Genomic DNA, 23,712 nt, shown 5'->3' on the forward strand with positions numbered 1-23,712 from the left:
GGTCGAATCACTTCGTCCACACCTGGCACTTGAACGAGCAAATAAATCATCGACGAAAATAAAATTCCGTCCTCCTCGTCCTATCTCGTTTCCTTGTGTATTTACATCGAGAAACGACTCGAAACAACGTAGCGACAATCGTGGGTCGCGACGATTAATATTCTGATTCACGAAACGTTTCTGCCAGCGAAACTGCGCTCGTCGCGTTGTTTTCACGACATAGTTCCAAACTTCCTTCCCCGGTTGAATTTGCAAGGTTACGGTTTTCTAGTCACGAACCATGGAATTAATTTCTCGTTTATGAATCGTTGGTTTGGCAAACAGTCGTGGTTGGACCTTGACCCCTTCCGCTCATGGATCGACTAGAAATCGTACACGGTTGGTTCCGCGGAACAGCGATACGAATCGAATCGACGTTCGTTCGAAATGGAAGAACGTGGATCGATCTGAAAATGCGGCCGTAGAAGGCGCGACATTCCACGGTCGTGGCGAAGGGTCGAAATTAGTCGACCCGATTGCCACGAAAGCCGGTTCTTCTGGAGGGAAACGGAACAATGCCAATGTTATTTCGGTCGATGATCGAACGTGTGTGCCATGGTCGGAGAAAAGCGTGCCACCGGATCTCTACGAAGTCATTTCGCGAGCCGACCGAATTAGACCGCTGAAAACTTTGCAGCCGTTCCCACTGTTCCTAGGACGACCCTTCGTTCCACCTTGTGTCAGGTGCATGGAATCTTTTGCTCAACGAGCACGCTTCCACCTTGCGGCTTAAGCGTTAGCGGCTCGTCCACGCTTTTCTGACCCTCTCGAATAGTCTTTGGATCAAAGATTAATATGCCAACGCACACAGCTATTTTTCTACCTTTTGTATCGTTGCTCGGATCGAAATTAACGCTGATCTTACGTGAAACTTGGACGAGTGGAGCAAAGAACAGAGTATCGTCAGCGGGCAAACAAAATGCTAAATACAAAAGCTGCGATCTTAGCTTGCTATCGTATTATATCGAATGTCCGTCGCGCAGGCGCCCGCGTGTTTACGCGAAATAGGTTGATGCATACACTTTTTTCGATAATCGCTCCGAGAATAGCCAACCTTCGACGCTGCATCGACCATCGTGTTTATCTTCCACGATTCCTTGCGTGGAAACTTTGCTTTTAACTGTCTCCGATGCTCGAAATCGATGGCCGCGGCTCATTTTCGAACCGGTCGATACGCGAAGAACGCTGTAGCAGCAGGGAAGCGGTCAAGTGCAAAGACCTAAACAGAATGCTAGTCGTGCAGCTCTCTGTTTCCACGACTTATCGCCCAAGCTGCTCGGTTTTCGTTTAAGTATTTTTGACGAATGAACGCGGCTCCGGTGACCTGAATTCGCGTCATTCATTTTCGCGTTGCAACAGCAATGCGCTATTTTCGAAATTGCTCTCGTACGCGGCTTCTAGTCCGAACGATCGATCCCGTCTGCTATAATACTCCGAAGCGCTCGCTCGATGAAATTTTAAAGAAACATTAATTGCTCCGAAGCGAAACTTGGATCGAAAAGTAGTAACGCGTGGCTTATATACGGGGTGGTTGGTAACTCGTGGTACAAGCGGAAAGGGGGTGATTCTACGCGAAAAAAGAAGTCGAAAATATAGAATAAAAATTTTTTTGAATTTTTCCATCGAGACAACGATCTACAATGAGATCCGTTATAACGTACCGTACGCGTACCGAGCGAAAATTCAAAGTCGATTTTCTCGAAAACAAAGCCTGAAACGAAAAATTTTTATTCTATATTTTCGACTTCTTTTTTCGCGTAGAATCACCCCCTTTCCGCTTGTATCACCATTTACCAGCCACCCTGTATATTTTGTCATCGACAGATGCGCTTGACAGCCAAATTGCGAGACGACGTAAAATACAAAGCGTCTTGCTATTCGCTTTTCCATTCGGAACGTTCTTTCGTTTTCTAGCTGCGACGATCGAGCAGGATATCCGATCGATCAGAAGCTCACCGCCGTAGCGTTCCTAGCGCGAGCTAGAACGATCGAGCGTTCGAGGGTGCACGCTCGCGGGTCAAATGGAAGCGCGAGAGACAATTTTTGCGCAGCAGACGCGTAGTACGTGAACCACGACGCTCCCGAAATAGACAACGCGGTAGAATTTTACGACGGCGACGCTATAACGGCTTGTTGCGTCACTGTTACGCCACGCTTTTCTATAAAGGCCGTTTGTTTCCCGTCAGAGGCTCAGACCGTCTTCCGAAATGATCGTCGATGATGCTCGAGTCTCGCGCGTCTAAACCTGTCGCGTGTTTTTTATCAGAAATATTCACAAGCTTGCCGACGCTCCCGCCGAAATTCCTTACGAGATTCTATCGAGATCCGGTTACGATTACGTTGGCCGTACGCCCGAATACGAACTGGCAGGGAACAATGCGAACGTTCGTTGCGTGTTTCTGTATTTTATTGTCAGACAGAGCGAAAGAGTATTGATCGTCGATCGACAAAAGGCTGTTGATCGTCGATCAAACTAGTCTTTCGAGGATCGAACGTTGCCCTCGGCGGGTAGTGGCTCGTGTGTGGCTGAGTGTGACTCGTTTCACTTACCGAAACCAGAGACCACTGCTTTTACTGCCGCAGAAAAAATCAAAGACGATCGCGAAGATGCGAGAACGCCGGACTCGACGTGACTCGCGCGAATCAGGAGGACGGGAAACGCGACTAGATTCGATCGAAGAGGGAAGAACGGGTTGGTCGATTATTCTCGCGGTTTGCTAGGCCTTTCGTTCGCCTCCAATTGACTGACTCTAATAAAAGACGGGAACGGTTCTCGGTGTCTGGACACTACGCGATCGTGGTGGGAGCTTCGACAAGAAATCAAAATAGATTACCGACCGGCCGCAGGTACGATTAATAGGGTTTCCGGTTGGAAGAAAACCAATTCGGACGTGTTAGACGAACGAGAAAGGTGGTAACAAATTGTAACAGCTGAAGCTTTGTAGCTTCTCGAGTTAGCCGCGTTCCAGAGGAACCATCTTTCGGTCGCATCGAAGTTTTTCTCGATTCTGAAAAACTTCGGTTTAGTACTGTCACAGTTTGAGTTAATAAAAAAGAAAAAGATGAAACATCGACAAGTTGTTTGATTATCCCAGTCATTTCTTGGAGAAGATGAAACATGGAAACGCGCTGTACTCGATTGATCGTATATTTGAGTAACGTTTAATACAGACATCGAAACGAGTGAGTAAAGTTATTAGTCAGCGACGAATCGAGATAAAAAGATCGTAGGTTTGGCCAATTCGCGTTTCTACAACATAATTCGCATTGCGCAGTGGCCACGGTGACGAACATGCTTGTACGATGTTCGGCTTCAATCCTACACGATTCCTATTTCCGTCCATCTAAATAAAGCCGAAAGCGGCCCAGTTCCGGCGCAACGCGCGAGACAACGCCTCGCGATTGCGCTGCACTTCGTATCACCATGCCGCAGATATTTTAACAACAGTCAGACTGTTTACGATTAGCCAAGATCGACGTTTAAACTGTCACGAGAGCTCGATATCTGTCAGCGAGAACAGCGAAAGTATCCAGACAAGGGAGAGAAAGATTCTGGAACAACCGAATAAATCGTTTGACGATTGCATAAAATTGCACGGTAACTTGTATATTACTCAATGAGAATTTATTTGCGCCGGTGATCGCGGCAATGTCGACGTTAAATCGTTCGTAAGCTCGGAAACGATGTTCTCGTACACTTAAGAGCGGTAAACAGGCCCGAGCTTGGCACGAATCGCGATTTACGCGCACCTTGACAGCTGACTGTGCGCATTTGGGTCACCGGTGAGATTTCAGGTTTTCTTAATGCGAAAGCAATGCCACCGATGCAATAAAAACGCTCGGCGGAACGATGCAAAGTACCTTCGCAAAACAGTCGCGCGCGATCTTTCGTTTTTTCGCCGGATCTTAACCGTAAATGGAAAAATCAATCGCATGTGGGACGACGAATCAGATTTGCTTGAAAGAGTAACAATAAAAATTGTTGGTTTTGTGAAAATTAATTAAAAAAATTATCGTTTATTCCGCGCGAACGATTCAGTATTTCCCGCGTTAGAATTCGAAACGTGCATCGAGACTCGTTTCTATGTATCGATGGCAACGATCGAGGTTAGCAAACCTCTACCGTCGATAAAGGAGATTTCAGTAGATAAGAACGTTTCGCCACGGAATGAGCTACGGCTATCTTACTAGCGCCGCACGGTAAGTTTATCTGATCGGGTACGGCCGGTATTATTTCCTCTTTCGAGCGGGAAATTTAAAACGTTTAAGGACGTCTCATTAAGCAATTCGTAGCTTGTTTTAACTTTCGTCGACTTAAACGTTGCCATAAATCGTCGCAGAGGTTTCGATTACCGAAATTTGCGAGCAAACGGCAAATAAACGTACTCACCTCGTCGCAAGCTGCGCACCTGGGTTTCAGCTGTTCGGCGTAATGCCTCTCGCAGAACAGAGTGTCGTCGTGTACGCAGTAAGCGAGATCAACGAGAAGCTCCTTACACTCTGTGCATCGGAAACAAGCAGGATGATACAAAAGACCCAACTTGCTCGCTGATACGGCGAGGCTACCGTATTTCAGGGGTGCGTGACACGCGCCGCAATCCTACAAACGAATCAAACACTCTTAGTTTCCATAGAATCGCATAGAATAATAATATTCGCGTTGATACTTACGAGATCTCTCTCGAGTACTTCTTGTACGCTTCCGATATCCAACGCGATCTCGTTCCTCGCCGCCATAAAATCGTCCGCGCTACTGGCATGTTTCGGATTCAAATGGCGACAATAAGCTCTGGCTAAGTCCTGCTTAGGTAGCTGAATCGCCAATTGTCGGTCCCTGTATCGTTCCCCAGGCGTGCCTAGCCTGGGTACGGATATCTCCGGCAGCATGGAGAAGTATTCTTCCACCTGTAACAAAAGGGAAACGTGCGTGATGTAGCGCCGATGTAATTTCTAACGAAACAAGGACGGATCGCTGCAAAAACTCGCGTGTCTATCCAATGTCCAGTAAGATACGGTAAACGCGATTGGGTAGCGGAAGGAGCGAAAGATAGAGCATCCGCCGATGATAAAGACCAGCTCCTGGTAATTTACGCCGAGGGCTTTGGAAAATATTGTAAACTGCAAGCGCGTGTAAACGAGCTACTCGACCGTGAACGCGTAACGCAACGTTTTTCACGATCGTATTACTACTGTATCTCGTTATTAGAGAGTTGGTTCCATCTGCGAATGGTATCCTCTCGACGTAATCGACCAGATAACTCCCGACAATTGTAGAATTTCATGTGTTACGATTGTTTGTTGAATCTCGGCGGTTGCGTCAAATCGAGACGGTACGCGCGCGGTTAAACGGGATCGAGCAGGAAACGATTATCACGTTGCACGGAACGAGCACGGAAGAAACGATCGCGATTACCCACCTTGTGAGCTGGTAGACCAGGAGGAGCCCAGGCGAGGCCCTTCTCCCTGGGGTCGAAAGCAACCGGGCACGAAGATTCTTCGCCTTTGAGGCCCAAACGAGACCTGACCGACACCCATTCTTCGTGGCATACATCGTGCGCCTCTCGGGGACACTTGCAACTGGTGCAGTTCTTTCTGAAAAGGAGAAAGAATCTCTCAGTGATTCGTTACTTTGCAAAGTCATGCATCATTCATGATATACTCGGAATTTCTCGTGGTATCGAGCAAGAAGATTAATGTCTCTCTCCCGTTTAGGAAACTGCCTTAGTTTCCCCGTGGCTGTATGTAGGGCGGACACCAATACCTTAGCTGCACGTATCTATTAAACCGAGAGGATACCACGCAGGCTAAATATTTGTCTCCAGTCTTTCATTAACTCCGGATACGTCTCCATGTCCTGATAGAACCTTTAATCGAATCCAGTTTTATTGCGCTTTAACGCTTCCTGCCGATGCTCTAAATCAATGCAAACATCTGCGTTATTTTTTTCCAACGATGTCCTCGTTTCCTATTTTTTTCAATTCATCTACTGTTCCAACTGGGATACGCTCGTTTCGTCAACGTTAACAACTCTCGATGCCGCGACCTGATTTTTCTTAGCGCGTCCAAAACTACGATATTAATTCCACCAGAAAGTTTGGAAAAACTTTGCCTGCAGCAATCTGCGACTCGATTCGGGAATAACAGAGGAAAGGCTGATTGCGCAAAAGTCGCGACTCTAATTCCTGCCGCCCACGTATCACACGCTAATGGTCGGATCGAACGTCAATCGTATAATCAAGGGGATGCATTTGCCCTGTTGCCGGCATTCATCGCCGTTCTACCGCACCCTTCCGGATATAACAGCGACAAGGTCGCGTCGACTCTAGCACGAAACTCTCTTTTCTTCTTTCGTGCATTTGACCTCGATAATACGACTACAAGGGCTCTCAGATAAATCTAACAAAAGGAAGCTTTATCCGGCGCTATATTCAGGAAAAAAAACGGGGAAAAATAAGACGAGGAAGCGACGAGTGGTGCGGCGATTTACTCGCAAATCTACGAATTTCGATTTGTAGGAGCAGACGAATGGTGGAAACGGGCGAAACATAGGCGAAGATCGACGCAGAGGAGAGCTCGTTAAATTTAACAGTGCCAGCGGACGCATTAATGGGCCGCCGTAAAATCGGGTTTCATAGAAGCGCGATTTCGAGACTGAGAAGACATTCGCGCTCCACGCAACTTGACACCTTATTTTCGTCGATCGAGCAACCGAGAACGAAAAAGATTCTTCGTATCCCGTTCGTAAATTCTCGAAGCTAAACTAGTCCATCGAGAGCTCCTTTCGCGGGTCGTTCAAAGTGCGACCGACAGTTCGTAAAAGGCGAAGCATCGCTCTGTTCTCACGTGACCGCGATATCCAGCTATACTGAAACTTATCTTTTCCCCTTGATAATCAGAGGAACAACGATTTTTAGCTCGGCAACCTTTGAGGAATTATCCCCGTGGGGCACAGCGCAACACTTTTCATAATGTCGCGTTCATAATGTCAGAGAAATAGACACTTTGTTTGCCAACGAACCATAATCCGGCCGTTGGCAAAGAGGTCATGAGCGATAAAGGGCTCTCGCGGCTGCTACGGAACGGCTCGTTTCTCGCGCCTTTTTCGTTGACAAGGGGACGATAACGTTGAACATCCACCCGCGCGTCGTGTTACGTTCTCTCGATATTATACGAGCGCCATGCATGTGTCCTGGCATTGCAGGGTGGATGCAAATTAACGTTGACGCCTCGTTAACTCTGCGAACGTGAAACGTAATACTCGCATGGTGGACCATAATTCATTCGCATTCATGGCACGCTGTCCTAGAGCCGTTTCAACTGGTTCGCTAGCGACACGCTCGTTTTCCTTTGCCCACGTGAATATCCGCTGACACCGATTCGATCGCGAATACGATTCCGCTCGTCGTGCGCGTAAAAAAGCACATTTTCCACGAGAAACACCGCGTTTTCGAGCAACCGATTTGTACGAACGAAGGTTTTTAAATTTGGCTCGGTCGTGCCTCGCATCGAACTCGTGAAAAACAACGCGCGCGAGTTTAACCAATTGCGCGCCTCTTTAAATCTCGTTGCGAACTAGTCGGAGTGATTTGCTACGAAGCTCGAGTATAATCGACAATGGTTAGGAAGCACCGTGGCCTGGTCTGAAATGGCATCTCGTAAAGAGCGACGAGAATCACGGAGATGCCATCGTAAAAAATTTAGCAGAATAATTTACGAGGTCCCACGCGCGTCACGCACGACTATTTGCGTCCTTCGGTTCGAGCAGCGAGACCATACCGCGCGATTAATTCCTCGGGAGATATATAAACCGAGCGATTTGTCCCGACATTCCACGATGGGTGATACAAGCGTAACGCGTGTAAGCGGCGCTGTTGGTGCGGAATCCGAAAAAACGTAAAACTGAAGAGGCCGGAGCCAGAGTGGACTTATATTAATGCGCTTCTACCGCGAGAAAAGAAGCCGCGCCGGAGGAAAATTGCCCTGGAATCGTCGCCAGATCATCGAGTTTATTAATTGCCAGCGGTGGAAGATAACGCGCCGTCGTGGTTCGAAGGAACACGCGTAACACGACTCGTTAAACGACGCTAATTCGATTTGCACGCGGTGCGATTGAAGGAATCGCGCGCGTGTCACGCGGTCGATCGACCGGCTACGTTTCTACGGCACGGCGCCTCGCGCGCCAAGAAAGGTGCGCGCGTGAAATCTGGAAAAGCGAAAGACTGTGTCGTGAGAAGTAGTCGTCGACGTGACTAACTTCGATCCGACTTTCTAAGCTGCTTTCTGTCGTGAAACGGGCAACCAACGAGCCATCGACGGCAACTCCGTCTGCCTGCTAATGCCGTTTAATTATATTTTTGCTGCCCTTCCCCGCCAGTCCTCTCACCGGCGCTAATGGACCTCTAGAATTTTAATTGGTCGCGATGTTATCGAGTATACGCGTTGCCTTGAGATTGTTAGACGTCCGTGAAAGGTGTTACGGTCTGCCCGTAAACGATATATCAACTGTGATGGCACGTGTCTGGGAGGAGCAAATATTAACCGTGTACTATCGTTAAACACGTCGGCCGGAATCGAAAGCGTATGTACCTTAGGGCGCCAGCTAGAACTCGATAAGAACCACCGAGAGCTCGATAAAACCTGAATTCAAATATCGCCATGGTAAAACCTGAATTCCCTACGTTTTAACCCCAGCTAAATCCAAATCCGATAGAACAGGTTTGCCACATAATCCACTCGCAGCAAACTCGTTTGCAGAAACTAACTTTGCCGCTTTCTTCAATTACCTAACTATCAGCTCGAACAGCTCGAACTGGTCGAACACCTTACAGTACAGGTGCAACACCCTGACGCAGGCCCACTTCATACCGGGCCAGGGTGCCAGGCTGAGATCCAGCCCGTCCTCCAGGGGACACTTGCCGATGGCGAGGCCTCGTTTCAGCTCCGCGCCGGAGATCGTTGGAAACCGATTTTTTCGATCGAGCATGGGATTCCTCCTGGTCCGTGGTGCATCCACGCCACCGGGAATTAATCCCCTTTTGATCTCGGCACCGGACAACGTTGGGTACCTGTCCCGACGATCCAACGATACCGCTTTCTTGTAAAAATCCTTCTCGGACACGGTAGGACATCTGGCGCGCGTCGCTTCGTGAAAAGGTGGACTCATGGGTCGTTTTTTCGGCTCCGGTATCTTCACTCTGATCCCTTGAGGTTCTGCGCCCGGCGACGATACGCAGGACACCCTCACCTCCATCTTTGGGCCCTCCTGACTCGGTCCCTTGGGACTCATCCTGGGGCCCAAACCCGAGAGCAGCGTCGGCGTCGTATGACGCCTTTGCAGTTTGTCGTTCAGGATGAGCCGCTCGACTCTCTACCTTTGATCTTCATCTTCGCGTCCGCTTCTCGAGATTTCAAGGGTTCTCCGAGCTTCGCGAATCTTCCTCAATGTTCTTGCCAGGTGTCTAGAATGATTAATTTCAAGGCTAGGAGAAGATTTCTGCTTTCTCGTTGATCCTCGTGATCGCTGGCCGAGTCACAGGTGTACCGGACTTTCGTCCCGAGTGTGAGTCATCGAAACTTCGCGATGATTGCCGTTGCACAGAGCGAAGATTGGCAAACGGCACGTCGCCACGCGCGATGATCTTTCAAGACGTGGAGTTTCTGGAAAATCACGCGCGAAGATACTTTCACCGGACAAAAAGCTAATCGAAGAGTAACGGAAAGCGGGGCGCGGATGATCGAACGTTCTTCTCGCGTGCAAGAAACGCTCCCGATCCATATTAGCCCGTTCTTTCTGTTTTCTACCCCTCGTAAAAAGTCCCATCCATCGAACGAAAACGTAAGAAAGAGAAACGATCGAAGGAGCGACGAGCGACCGAGAAATAACGCGATACAAGCTGAACGTTCGTTTCGCAACTAGATCGCGAAACTGCCAGTGCTCGTAGAAAAACGGCACGGTCGGTTTATAATTCGGCTCGAATGCAGGTCGATGGTCTGTTTTATCGCCGACGAACGGACGGCTGTCGCCAGAAAAATTATTACATCTAGACGCGCGCGAGAGCTTTGTACGCGCGGCCGCTTGAATTTATTTTCATTGCGGAAATCGCCATGGTTCACCGAGACACGCGGTTATTTATAGGAAGGACGATCCTCCGGGATATCTGTGCGTGTCATTGGTGTAAAGAAGGACCGAAGGTTGCGCGTGAAAACGCTCGATCGAATCAAGAACCGAGAGATCGAAGCCGAGAACCGCTTTGTTCGTGAATTTCGCCAACTCGTTGTTCTCAAAGATTATCACGTTTCTCGAGCCGAGCGATCGCTAACTTATCTACAAGGTCGATGAAGTCACATTTGCCCCGAATTTTCATTTCCGCCTGCTTTCGATCGACAACCTGGCCAAGCGTTGGTGCGCGGCGATACAACTCAAACAACCGGCAATCTGAACGCGAACAAAATTTTCGGAACGTGCCATTTTGACGAAACGCGTTCGACGTTCGATACGGTTTTTCGCGGCCGTGCTGAGCTAATAGAATCGGAGTGCTGTACGTTGTCGCGATGAGATAATCTCTATAAATCTAACATCGAAGATAACAGGATGGAAGCAAGAAGTTGCCTTTTCCTTACACCAGCGTGCTTCTATCGACCCACTCGCGTTCCGATGAAAACGAATAGGAATTTCCGTACAGAGACCTGGCATTAATCCTACACGCTTTTCAGCTTCGAAGCAACATCCACCGTTCCATTCCAGATAGTTGCGGATCTATCGGAAGAGCGATTAAAATCAATTATCCCGGATCTCGCAGAACCGCCGCGAGGAAGACTCGGTTCTAATAACGTATCGATATGAATTCGATCGCTAACCGCCCATTTTGTACCTCCGTCGTATAAATAACACGTTAGACAGCAGATAGCGAGCAACCGCGTATGCCGCTTGCAGCGTACGCGAACAAGGTTGACGTAAGCAAGAAGGTAGGAGCTAATAACGTTCGACGCTCGCGTACGATGTATGTATGTATGTATATCGGACGTTAATGGCTTGATATAATCAAAGCCCGGTGACGACCGACTACGATCTTTCTTCCATTTCTGAAATGGTTTTACCTGGAATCCGATTATTCCGTCACAGGTGAATCATCGCGAGCGCAAATCTAGCGCGAGAATCACCGATAGGGAGAAGGGGAAGGGACAGGGGTCGGTTAGTTAGTCAGTCGTCAAATTGCATCCAGGCGAATTCGTTTGCCAAGAAGAGAATCCGCTAATAAGAGCAAAGTATTTTCGTCGTTCGTTCGGTGATCGCGTACCGGTCGTTCGGAAAGAAAAATGCGTTTCGCGATTGAAATATCGGTGACTACGTGCATACGTACATCGTTGTGTGAACGTATGCAATCGTATGCAATCGTTCGAAACGCTTACAAAAGACTGCGATAAGAAATTCTTACGACGATAAGAAATTTATGTCGTTTCCTACGATACGATAATTTTTCGCGACAGAATGGCCGTTCGCGAAATTTTTCACGCTGCGTTCCCGCGATCATGCTTCGTACTTTCTGTTTACAGCGACTTAGAAATCGCATAGCGCTCGGCAACAGGCATGAAAACGTTGGACAAGCGTAGTGACAGGTGTCAGGATGTGAAACAAAGAAGCTAGACAGGCAGCTTTCGCGTCAAGGCAACGCATCTTGACGGCATATTATCGAGATAGGAAGGCGGACGGCTAATGGCTATTAATTAGATAAATGTTGGCTATATTAAGCGGCGGCGATGCAGGCCGAATGGAAATAACTCGGTCGCGGAATAACACGCAATTTCGCCTTGTTTTTGTCTTCCCGATGGCGTGTTTCGTCTATTGCCTATCATCGGCGATCGCGAGCCAGCCGCGCTGGTGTTTTTCGATGCTTGCATCGTGACTCGCGCGTTTCGCGTCCCGACGAAAGTGAAACGAACTAGGGGGGAGCGGCTCGATGCCGACGTAGCCATCGTCGTTCACGATCGGTATCTCGGCCAAACGAGCACCACGATAAAAATATAAGTAGGTAATCTCGCCTCGGTGAATTCTCCGTCGTTTCCGTTTATCTGCGCGACTCTAGACAACTCGCATCGTGCAGACCGTTCGACCTCCGCCGCGTCTCTGCAAAACGTATGTATATCGCCTACCGTAACAACTTGCACGTGTGTACACAGAAGCGAGGAACGCGCTTGCACTGTTATTATTCGCGAACTGCACACCACCACTCGTAATCTTGGCCAACAGGGCGAAATCACCGCACTGTCTTCTAGATAGCACCGTAGATTATTGCGAATCTGCGATCGGGGCGAGAGGAAGATTAGCGCGATAAAAGTGAAGATACAAACGCGCGCGGTAGGCAGCCGCGGGAACGCGGGAGATTCGAAATGAAACGGCACGGCGCGACGCGTGCCACGTAACAGAGTGCATTCGCAGAAGGAGCGTACTTCAAACTGGCGCCATGAGATTCGACGAGAACGTAGGTAGGTGTGTACCTATAGTTAATACCGGGTGGCCCGTGAAACAGTGCGGCTCGGTGGCGCAGGCGCGGGCGACGCGGATCCCTCGAATGTCGTCGAAAGCTCCGACACGGACCAAGCTCCCACCTTGTCGTGAATTGCAACCGAACACGAGTCGAATTAGAAGCGCGGCCCGCGCAGCTTGCTGATCTACCATTTACGCGCGCTACCAGTCTTCTCGATTTAACCCCCGGCAAATCTCTGGTTTTAAAAACCTTCGAGAGGGCTGACGATCTTCGGGATCACGAAACGTCGAGCAAACTTCGAGGGCGATCCGATGCTCTTCTAACGAGGCTACCCTTTTCGTCGGTCGCGTCGATAAACCGACGACAAATCCCTCGAGAGCGACTGGATAAACCGGTAAAGAGCGGACGTACATAACGACGAAGCGACGTTTCCTTAGGGTTCTAATTCGCAAACTGACGCGAGACTGTAACGAATGCCGGTGAAAATAGGTAATTTGCTGGACGATCGATAACTTCGGAAGCTGCTCGATTCGACACGCTCTATGACCGCATCAGGTAACAAACGCCTGGCAAATGTCTCGTTACAGCGATTCGATAAAAGGTGTACAACGTGTAAATCACGGTGCAAGACGACGCCGTGGCATTTCGTCGTGGATCGTTAACGCGTTTGTTGGATGTGAAGTCAGCATTTTCGATTATGCTGCTCGAGGCGTGTTTGAACGGCACAGGGAAACGCGTTCGGACCGACCGTTCTGAAATATTGGCACTGTCGCGTTGCACGGAAGTTGTCGTTTTGCTCGAACGTGTGCAATAAGATGGACGATGCTTTTACGAATCGTTTAACGCTTGCCATTTCGAGCACTTTTTCGCTCGAACGCAGTCAGCGGAGAAAGGAAAATTACCCGGCTCGCTGTTTCTCGCGAGACCTTCCTCGCTGCTCGACTTTAATTATTATCATTATTTATTTATGCAGCGTAATTTCTCCACGATGCGGAAGAGAAATTACCTTCGTCTTTTTGCGAGAATCCAAATACGGTAAAAGATTCACCGTGCCTCGAAGCAGTCGTATCTACCGGTGAAAGGATTTTTAAACGCATTATCGTCTATTTCTTCTTCTTCTTCTTCTTTTTTATTTTTTTTTTTCGTTCTCATTGTCCGCGCGGAGCTATGTCAATCGCAATTGCAAATTGCACAACGACCAATTAAGCGCGGTGCGTTTATCTCGAAGAGCTAAATGGTTGGAAGTAATTTCCTTCTCTTCAAGAGGTAAATTTGACGTCTCGCGTGTTTCCTCGCGTTAAACACAAGGTGAACGCGCCGAGATTCATGCTACATTTGCCGCGTCGACTGGAAGATCTGTCGCGGTCGGTAGATATCTCGTTCTTCGCGCTTACGTAAGAGGAAGCGCTAATAGAGAGCGATTTCGGTAAGCGGTCGAGCCTCCCTCGAAAGCTGCGCAGATCGCCACGAAAATATGACATAAGCCGACAAGATTTTGGCATAGTCTACCGACAACGACTGACGTTGGGACGCGCAAGACAGCCTGTCGTAAACACACGCGTTCGTTTCTGGATTATCGCCCGTTACTACACCTGTCTTTCTACGGGCAAGTATTTCACTTACACGGTATGCAAATTACACCGCGAGAATTACTTGTAAATGTTCTCGAGTTTGCGCAAGTTTTTATGGATTTACGTTTCGCCGAAGCGGAATAAAGGAGAAACGGTCGATCGATGAACAGGCAATTTTATTCTGCCAAGAAGTTACGATGCGGAAATTACGGACGCGAAGGGATCTGGCGCTATCGAAAACCGAAGAATAGCCGGAATAAGTTTCATACGAATCACCTTGGCAATGAGTCGCTGATTTATTCTGGTACGGACGTGAGTGAGATTTATTTGACGTACCCATATATTTTAACTAACCACGAATTTCTAGGACGTTCGCCGTGAATAACTAACATCGAATGACTTTGAAACAATAAACGATCATTTGCGGTTTTGATCGTGACATCCTGATACTGCGCAGACCAGCTTCTATAGTTTTCATTCGACTTATCTATCTACTACGATAGTTGAGGGAAATTTCCAAACGTAAAACTTCCAGCCATATGTCGCAACAAACTCGATTAGCTATATTAAATGCAGCACGATTCCGTCCGAAACGTTACGAGCACGAGGAATTAGTCGTATTATCGATCAGCGATGTCATTAATCTCGCAAACGAAAAGCTACGTAATCGTCAAAGACGCGAGACGTACGCTCGCGTCGAGATTGGACAGGTACAAGGAGGATTTCGTAAAATGTCGTCTCTGAATAATTCGCATTGCGTAAGCCATTCGCGGTCACCCGCAGGTTCGCAGAAACACGAGAGTTGAAATACGCGGAATATACGTTGCAAAATTTTGCGTTCGCTAGGCAGACCGATAAGGTAACGTTCGTTGAATTTGTAACTAGAATCTCGAATAGCAGTTGCGGTAAATTTAAACGGAAATTGCTAAATTCCGTCTCATCTGTTTTCGGATGAAACGTAAATTGCCATGCGCCAAAATTAAGCGACATTGACGAACGAACGAGCGGACCGTACGAGTCATATCCATGAGCATCATCCTGATTTAGATTCATAAGAGGGGAGTTTCCTTGCGAAGAAATGCACGTGTGATTATCGATAATTCGAGGAAAATCTTATCAACTCTGTACCCAGCAGCGACCAGAACGTCTTCTTAATGATCCCATTAAATGAAAAAGAAACAGCCAGTACGAGCTGTCACGTGTCATCTCGAATTATTTTCTATCTTTGAATCTATCGCGTCATCGATTTCCGAGTTAGCCTACCGAAATGTTTTCCGACACTTTACTATTCCAGTTGCTCTTTTCTTCGGAAAACGATGATCCAACGGATGCACGAATAAGAAATCGCTAAGGTTGCGTCACCTAACGTGGCTATTCTCTCTTCGAGAACATCGATAATTCAAGTACTTGGAATCAGGAAAACACGTGTCCTTACAGTGTACAAACGTCATTGTTGCAGGATTGATCGTGCGTGCAGTCAGTGCGTTCCTCCTCGTGAATATCGGGTGGCGGGCCTGAGAGCGGAGATGCACTGCCCAGGCTCAGAGAAAAAGTTCTCCGTACTCCCCGTCTTCTCATAGCGAAATTCCGTTCTCGCGAGGGGAATCGCGGCGTTTTCTTCCTCATCTCAGTGAGCTCCTTGACGGAGAGGCCATCGTCCCAAACCATGGCCGAAACACTCGCGGAACACGAATCGACGAATCGACGATCGATCAGAAACTGAGTGTATCGCACGGTAATAAAGCGGTCCCTGATCCTCGTAGAGCAGAAGGCTTATCGTTCGAAAGCAAACACGGCCGCGTATCGAGATAACAAAATAATTCGTGAGAAGCTTTCAGAGAATCACGAGGTGGCTCGACCTTCGGCCGCGTCAACACTGAAACCAAACGCGACTGAACGAGGCCAGTTGGTTGAACGACGTCTCATTGGATCCCCCTGGCAGGCAAATCGAATTAACTTAATGCGGTTATGGAATCTACGAGCCTTTTCGTTGTCCCGATCGCGACTCGATCTCGGTCACCGCGTCATGCATGTAACGATCGTTCCGCGTGAAACGAGCCACGGCACACTCGAGAAATCATCAACGCGTAGCCTACGATTTTGTCCGATAACGTCACAAGTGTTACTCGTCGATTGCCGACGATGAATTAACAGAGGACACCGACGATTCGAACGTATGAAAGATCAGCTGAAAATCCCTGATCGCGTTAAGCCAGCTTCCATGTCGATCCACGCGCGACTTTCGACTGGCTGGTCGTCTTCCAGTCGCGGCACATCGCGTTTCGCTTGAGAACAGAAGCCGCAGTGACCTTCGCTCGATGGTTTGCATTACGAACACCGTTGTTCGGAATCGTACGCGGTCTGTGTCATCGCTACCAATCGTTTCTACGTTCAAAGATAAAAGTCTGCTTTTCCTTCTAGCCGATCAATACGGTAGATCCGTGTTCTCAATCACGTACGCGTCTGAGTGGCTCGTTTTATTTCACGCAATCCTATTGGTACGCTTCGAGATGCTTCTCGACTTTAGGTCCTAAATCGTTCGAGTACCTACAGCATTGGGAAGGTTAATACCTGGGTTCAAGCATATTCGGTTCGTAACAAGATGTAAGTATCTGTATTTTGCCGCGTGAATCATCGAGCCGCGATTACACAGCGGCCTTAATGATATCGTAAAGCGTTTGAAAGCCTCTCTAATACTCTAATCGGAACTTGCACGCAGCACATACGCGAACTGAAACGACAGACGATGGCTGCTATTGGGCAATTGACGAGAGAACCTTGTTGCTCGACATTGAGTCGGACTTTGACTCTATGCTGCGCGTCTGGCAGCTGCAATCGCGCCAGCCTCGCCTCTAATCGTCCCCTCCATTCGTCGTAAATTCAATCCGCAGTTCAAAGATCTTATCGCCAGTTATTTACAGTCATTGATGTTGAATGTAACGCGCAAGCCGCGTTTTTCCGCAGCCGGAATTTCGTGCGCGAACCACACCGTTGCTGTGCGGTTAATTAATCGTTGGAGACGACGCGTCGACTATGGAAGGAGAAGACGGAACGATTCTCGCGAAACGAACTTGACGCAAGACGCTTTCAGCCACGTGAGACGTATGTATATCGTGGTGTATTCACGAGAACGCTGAATACGACTGAGACTACAATGCCAGTGGTGTCCTCGTCGATAAAGATTATCACGAGCAAGTAACCTCGTTATCTCTGGCTTTGGTGAGGCGTTGCCAGCGTGCGTCCCTTGAAACGAGTTGCGTTTAAAAGGACGTTTAACGCGCATTTGCATACAATCAGATTCTCGAAAGCACTCCATCATTCGCCTTCATTCCTGTCTACAGTGGCATAAACGATTTTTCTGGTTGTCGCGTATCCAGGTTTTCTGGATTTGTTTTGTTTCTGGTTTTTTAGCGTCGAATTCAACACGTTACGGCGTTACAACGTACGCCTCGATAACGACGCTTTGCTTCGTGTGCAGCTTAACAAACAGTCGTCTGGGTGAACAACGCCAACTCTTTAATTGGGAAGTCACGTTTAAGTACCGGGAAGAGCAATACCTGTCGGGTTTCTCAGATACGAAGAATCCTTACAGCTAAGACTTGTAATTGAATTATCGAGCTTCGTAACATTGGGCGATACGAGAATTTCCGTGGCAGTCGCTTTTCCTCCTCTAGAGCTGGATCGTTTAAAAGGTTTGCACAGGCGAAGGGGTCGACGAAAATCGAGGAAGCGGTAAAACGATCACACGGAGAAACGAACATACATTCAGAGATGAAACGTGAACGCGTGCTGTCACGATAGCCGCGATCTGTTTATTTGTTGTAATCACAAAGAAACTTACTCCATTACTGAGATGGCTGACAGCCAGTACATTTACAAGTCAGAACGTGACACAACGCAAACACGTATCCCATCCACGCAACAAGCCTTCGACTTTCGACCAGCCTTCGCTTGATCCTTCTGCAAACTTAATTCCGCCGCGTGTAAACCTATCAGCGTTTAGCAAAGTCTCTGTGTCGTCGTTGTCTCTAACCGACTGTCGACTCACCGATTGCCGTGATAAAGGGAGGAGTCCTCTTTTCCAATGACACGAGCGGTATAGCTCGAACTCTCCCACTTGGCGCCCATCTCGCGTGTATGCACGTGCTCGCCACGTGGAAATGCGACACGATTCACCAGCGAACCTCCGGTAGACTACGCGCGAGACGATCAAACGAAAGAAACTCGACGAACGAACGACAGGATCACCGACACGGCGGAGACTCGCGAAGCGGCTCTAACGAAGGAAGGTGGAGGCCGCGAGCAATTTTGACGACGATACTTTGCGTCGGCTTTCAGCCTGTTCTCCAGTCGCGCGAATGACTTTATCGCCGGGTTATTTGTCCCGATAGCGCGAACAACCGGTCGATCATACTCTAAATTTAGCGCAGCTCGATCGGTTGAAGAGCGAGCGAGACAAGTTGAGAGAAACGGACGATATTACGCGCACTCACGCACGAAGGCACGCACGTCCGCCGGAGAAGGCAGGAATATACGCACTGTTCGCTAACCGCTGTAACTGTTAACTTGGATCGAAATCGTCGAGCTTCTTCTTCTGCCTCTCCGACCAAACCATCGTTACTTGTGTTCGTGCTCGTGCGCTGTCAATGCCAGCTGATCGGATAGAGCAGCACGCAGCTCGGCTTTACGCGCTCGATGATTTATCGCTGTCCCGGAATATAATGCTCCCGTTCATCGCTTCCTCGGAGCTGAAACGCCACTTTCAGAAAGGGCTTCTCAAAGTCAAGGGGTCCCCTTTCGCTTTCAGAGCTACCGTGACGTTGCATTCGCCCGGTCTTCGTCTTTCTTCGGGGGAAAAGATACGCGTTGTTTCAACGTGCCGTTGATTCAACAGCCGATAACGAGGATCGATTTAAAGAAACGTCGCGGCAGTAGCTGTCGCGAGCAAAGCAATCGACTCTGACGAATGTCGCAATCGGTATGTAGAAAATATTATCGGCGAGTGAATGAACGCCTACGCGCGCGTGGCATGTCGGCCGTGTGTCTTTCAATTTATTTAATCAGAATAAATTTATCCGCGTCTGCCGATGTATTACTTAACGCGTACTCGTGTCGCAATCGCGGAGTTAATGAAAATCTCGGATTGTTCTAGGATTTGTAGATGTTATTCATGTATTTCGTGTATTTCATGGTATTGTAGGAATATCGGATGGCAGGCAAATCTTCGTACGTTGAAGTCAGATAAAATAAATAATACTAAAATAATAATGATAATAGATCGGAAACTCTTAAAGATATCACACGCACGACACACACTCTTGCCACGCGTAGCCAAATCTCCACGTGACATCGTGCAGTCCATGCGTGCATCCTTCAAATCGTTCCACGCTCGCTACCGATATCTTATACATTATATAATCGCACGGTTCTTTGCTGTTCGCCATTATCACTCCAATAAGTTTAACGTAATAACCGTAGCAGCAGATACTTTCAATTTTCAGTATGCACTCGGAAGAACTTGTGCGAAATAGTCGAAGGACTGTTAAAGCTACTAATACGAATGTAACATTGACGAGTTCAGTGGACCCAAACGCGCAGAACAAAAAGTGAAATTCTCGACACTATTTGTCCGTGCAAAGAGAGGCTTGAGCGCTAGAAAGCCATGTAAACCGAGGAGAACACGCTTTTGCCAGGAATTCTAATCCCTCGCGTGCTTTCTTCACCCACGCGTCGCATTCCCATACGACGACGACGACAACGACGCGGCGTGATTACGCTTACGTACTTACATATTATAGATGCCAGCAGAATGCGAGCGAGCGAGCGAGCGACCGCACGCGAGTACCGACGCGATCAATCGCGCCGATATGATTCCAGCGCGAGAGTAAACGCTCTTTATTCGCTGACGATAATATCGCGTTTGTTGTACGACCGCGGACAAGATGTAACGTCCATCAAACATCTTACGAGACATCTTGTCGGCTTAACTGAAGTAGAGGTCTTGAAAAAAGTCAAAGGTTTTATAGTATCCTTAGATATAATCTGGAACGATGGGAACAGTAATTTCGTTCGATTTGATCAACGAAACGGATAAAATCGACAGACAGGAGACTTAACGAAGTGATTGGCAAACGAAGGTTTACATCGTTAGAGCAAGCATAAAAATACCGAACGTGATGATTCGGATATGATTGTCGCGGTTCGAGTGGAGTTCTCGAAGAACGGTCAGAAACGATTACCGTCGTGTAACATTTTGAAGACAGGTTAACGATTATAGCAGCACTTGTTTATACTTGATATGCGACGACCGTTCGATCGATCTTCAAAATTTAGTAGTTTGTTTTAAGCAACTGGAGATAGTCCAGTGAATTATCGAAGTGTTTACCAGCGCTGGAGTTATTGCCGGTTTATAGCGGATAAATTTCTCGGTATTTTACAGGCGGTTAAGTCAAATAAATAGCCGTGCCGCGTGCCGCATCTCCGACCTGTGGTGGCTCGCGGAATATTAAATATAGAGCTTTGACACACATAGAATGTCGCGTGATCGTTCCACGCGTAGAGATCGCGAATTCACTCGTGTTTTGCCTCGGTCCATGTTCTCGTAAATAAATATCCGGGAATGTGTCGCATGGAAACCGCGTTTCTTTGCTTTGACAACGGATTCGTGCCAACTCCCTGGAACCTCCCTCGTGATTCAGTGCTCCGATCGAACTACGGTGCTCGCGCGCCGATGGCGGGTCAATCTAAAAAGCTTCGACGAGCGCGTCCCTCGAAGAGATCCTTGAAAAAAGTGTTTCGTGCCGAGATCTATTTGCCAAGCGGCTTATGACCATCCCGCTAAGTGATTCGACACGAGCTGGTGTAAAAACCCTACGTTAGGGTGTGCGTTGTATTTGTTAGAAATGTCACTGACTACCTTCCTTTAGAATTCTCGTGTTACCCGACAGAAGCAGTTTCTAACGAGCTGGACCCCGCAATGGTGGATCATGTAAGCGAGGCTATATCCAGCCCTACTCTAATCATAAAAAAAGATCATGGTTCCTATACCATTTCCTAGATCCATCGTTCGAGAACGACCACGAGATCACTGTGATCCTACTTTCCCCGACGATGAGCGGCAGCTTGGCTAGGTAACGCGATAAATCAATTCGGGCATTAAAATCACCGTGGTCGTTCGGCCGACGCGATCCCGTTATTACGCTCTTCGCATTGTCACCGATCCGCCTGCGTCTCTATCTTCTCGCGTGTCTGCGAATTGAAGCGTCCCACGGTAGGAAAGATCGATCCAGAGAAGCCGAGAACGGCTCGTGCGATTTGTCAAGTTGGCGCGTTGCGCGCAACCACGTGGAGTCGCCTATCGCGGGCGGATTTAGTCTCCACGAAATCGTAAGACCGCGAGGAAAGTTGGTTGCTCGTTCGGATACTCGATGCAAAAGGAAGCTAAGGCAACTTGAAGACAGGACATGTCGATAAGTGCGCAGCATTTGCTGGCGCCTACGACGGACAAAGAAAGTAGCGTAAATTAGCGGAAAAACGAGCGAGGACTAAGCGACGAGAGATGGAGTCGCGGCGCGCGTGCGACATTGCCGCAAGGACGATTCAATAAACGGTTTATCGCGTATCCGGAAAAGTAAAACGCATCCTGGTCACAGCTGCAACTCCAGGAACTTCGAGCGATGATGTCAGAGAAAGAGGAATACGTGGCTGGATGTTAACGATCGTTTTTGGCCGGGAACCGTTTTGACGTTCCGGTATTCGAGCCGACAAAAGCCGCTGGTTTTCGGTCGAACGGACGACACTCTCGAGGCAGCCGTGACTAAGAAAGTTAAAGTATAAAGGTGATCTCACTGCGCGGTACGCGTGGGTGACCGACATCTTGTCAGTCCTACACGCGACGGAGCACCTGCGTGTCATCGCGCGTAGTAATCGTCCGAGCAATTATCGGCGAGAATCACTCGACGGGACGGACGTTCGTAATAATAGTCGCGCGAGAAATCGAGCGAGTCCTCAAGGTTTTCCGATGGAAGCGCAAAGGTGCTACCGACGTGACGCGGCCGCAAAGAGTATCCGATTGGCTGAATACCAAGACGCGGAACGTTCGAGGAAACTATGCGCCTCTTCCTCGGATTTTCGCTAAGGGGAATACCGCGTGGCTCGATCAACACCTTCCGCCGGTCTTTCGACGAGCCTCGAGGATTCGTAGCGATCAAAGCAAAAATACTGGCGCGCTGGAAAGACGCGCGACTTCAAAGCGCCAGTTATGTCGCGCCACGCGCAAACCAAACATTTATTTGCCGCGAGGAATCAACTAAATAACTGTCGATAACATTCTCTTGAAACTTAATCGGGGCTGTCTCGAATCTGGCGTCGAAACGCGGTTTTGACAAGCGAAACTCTGAAAATAATTTAAAATAAATAACTTTAACCGGGAAAAGCACCATACCGGCTTTGAAGGTACTTAACCGACAAGTTCTTTGAAAAGGCCAGGGACGACGTCGGCATTGGCCGCACTGAAAATAGTCTTTTATCGTGTTTTCGGAAGCGGCAACGGCTGCGGGAGGTGGGTGCCGCTTGTAAATCAGCGTTTAAAGCGTTTAAAAACGCGATAGGTGGGCCGATTTAAAATAGACGGTGGAACGCGCGAGTAGCCGCACGCCGGAGCGCAATAGGCAGTGTTAAATCTCGCGAAACAAAAAGAAACGAGTACGGGCGACTTTCTGCATTTCGTCATTCGATATTCCAGCATGCAAATCGAGAAGCCGCGGTTGCGCCAATTCCGGACGCTTCGCTGCTCCGCGAGCAAACGCGGCCGCCACGATGCCGCTGCTCTGTCGCGGGAGAATCGCCTTGTTAAACGATCGTTTTTTCCATTCCATGTTTCGACATTACCTGTTCGCCGATCGCTTCTGTCCTCGTGATACTTTTCGTTAAACCGCGGATTTTTATTCGTCCTGCCCGACGGACGGTCATGAGAAGAATAAATTTGGACACTGGACGAAATTGATATGCGAATTTTAATAGGTCATCGTGTTCTCCGCTTGAAATAACTAGGCCTGCATAGCTGAGTAGGCCGGCAGACTTCTACATTCCTTCCTCTGTGCCGAGATAATTCAAAATATTACATAAAAATAGACACGTTGAAACTATGCTACTTGCAACACCAGAGGCAAGATGAAGGTCTGTCGTCGACCCTAAAGAGCCAGTAACCATTAACGATCCGATGCCAGAAGCAACGATCATGTATCCTGAAATCCGCCTAAAATGAACCATTAAAACCAGGCTCAACGACGAAACGATGTGTCGTAAGTGGTGTGGACCAACGTTCCCTGATCTCTGCAATAAAAGAAACACGAATGGACGTTAACGGTACGCGAGCGAGTTATACGCGAATAATGGCGCGTTACTCTCGGCTCTTGTATGGTGTTACAGCGACGCAAACGTTGAGAGATATCGCCTGCTTTTTGTACCGCTACTTTTGCGACGCGCTCATCGTCGGTGCTGTAATTTCAATGAATCATAGACTCCTAAGAACACCGTGCCTATATTTCACAGACTACTTATTCTACAGGCCTTTATGACTACAACGTCGACATAAAAACGTCTTTCCTTCTAAAACG

General features: G+C 48.3%; 1 protein-coding gene across 6 annotated transcripts in view; it reads right to left on the reverse strand.

The window, feature by feature from the left end:
• LOC117214182 (four and a half LIM domains protein 2) overlaps nt 1–23,712 on the reverse strand; it is a 70,371-nt gene that overhangs the window by 20,368 nt on the left and 26,291 nt on the right. For 2 of the 6 annotated variants that reach the window (XM_033460048.1, XM_033460043.1), the window contains exons 3-5: nt 5,457–5,631; nt 4,711–4,944; nt 4,430–4,639 (exon numbers count right to left, since the gene is read on the reverse strand). In XM_033460048.1, coding sequence (XP_033315939.1) covers nt 4,430–4,639; nt 4,711–4,944; nt 5,457–5,631 — 619 coding nt within the window. Of the gene's footprint in view, nt 1–4,429; nt 4,640–4,710; nt 4,945–5,456; nt 5,632–8,822; nt 9,417–15,530; nt 16,040–17,936; nt 17,957–18,143; nt 18,239–23,712 lie in introns of those variants that run through there. The other 4 variants (XM_033460050.1, XM_033460051.1, XM_033460047.1 and 1 more) reach the window with 4 other exon arrangements.

This window comes from Bombus bifarius, unplaced genomic scaffold, assembly GCF_011952205.1.
Source record: "Bombus bifarius isolate JDL3187 unplaced genomic scaffold, Bbif_JDL3187 scf7180000009200, whole genome shotgun sequence".
Taxonomy (NCBI): domain Eukaryota; kingdom Metazoa; phylum Arthropoda; class Insecta; order Hymenoptera; family Apidae; genus Bombus; species Bombus bifarius.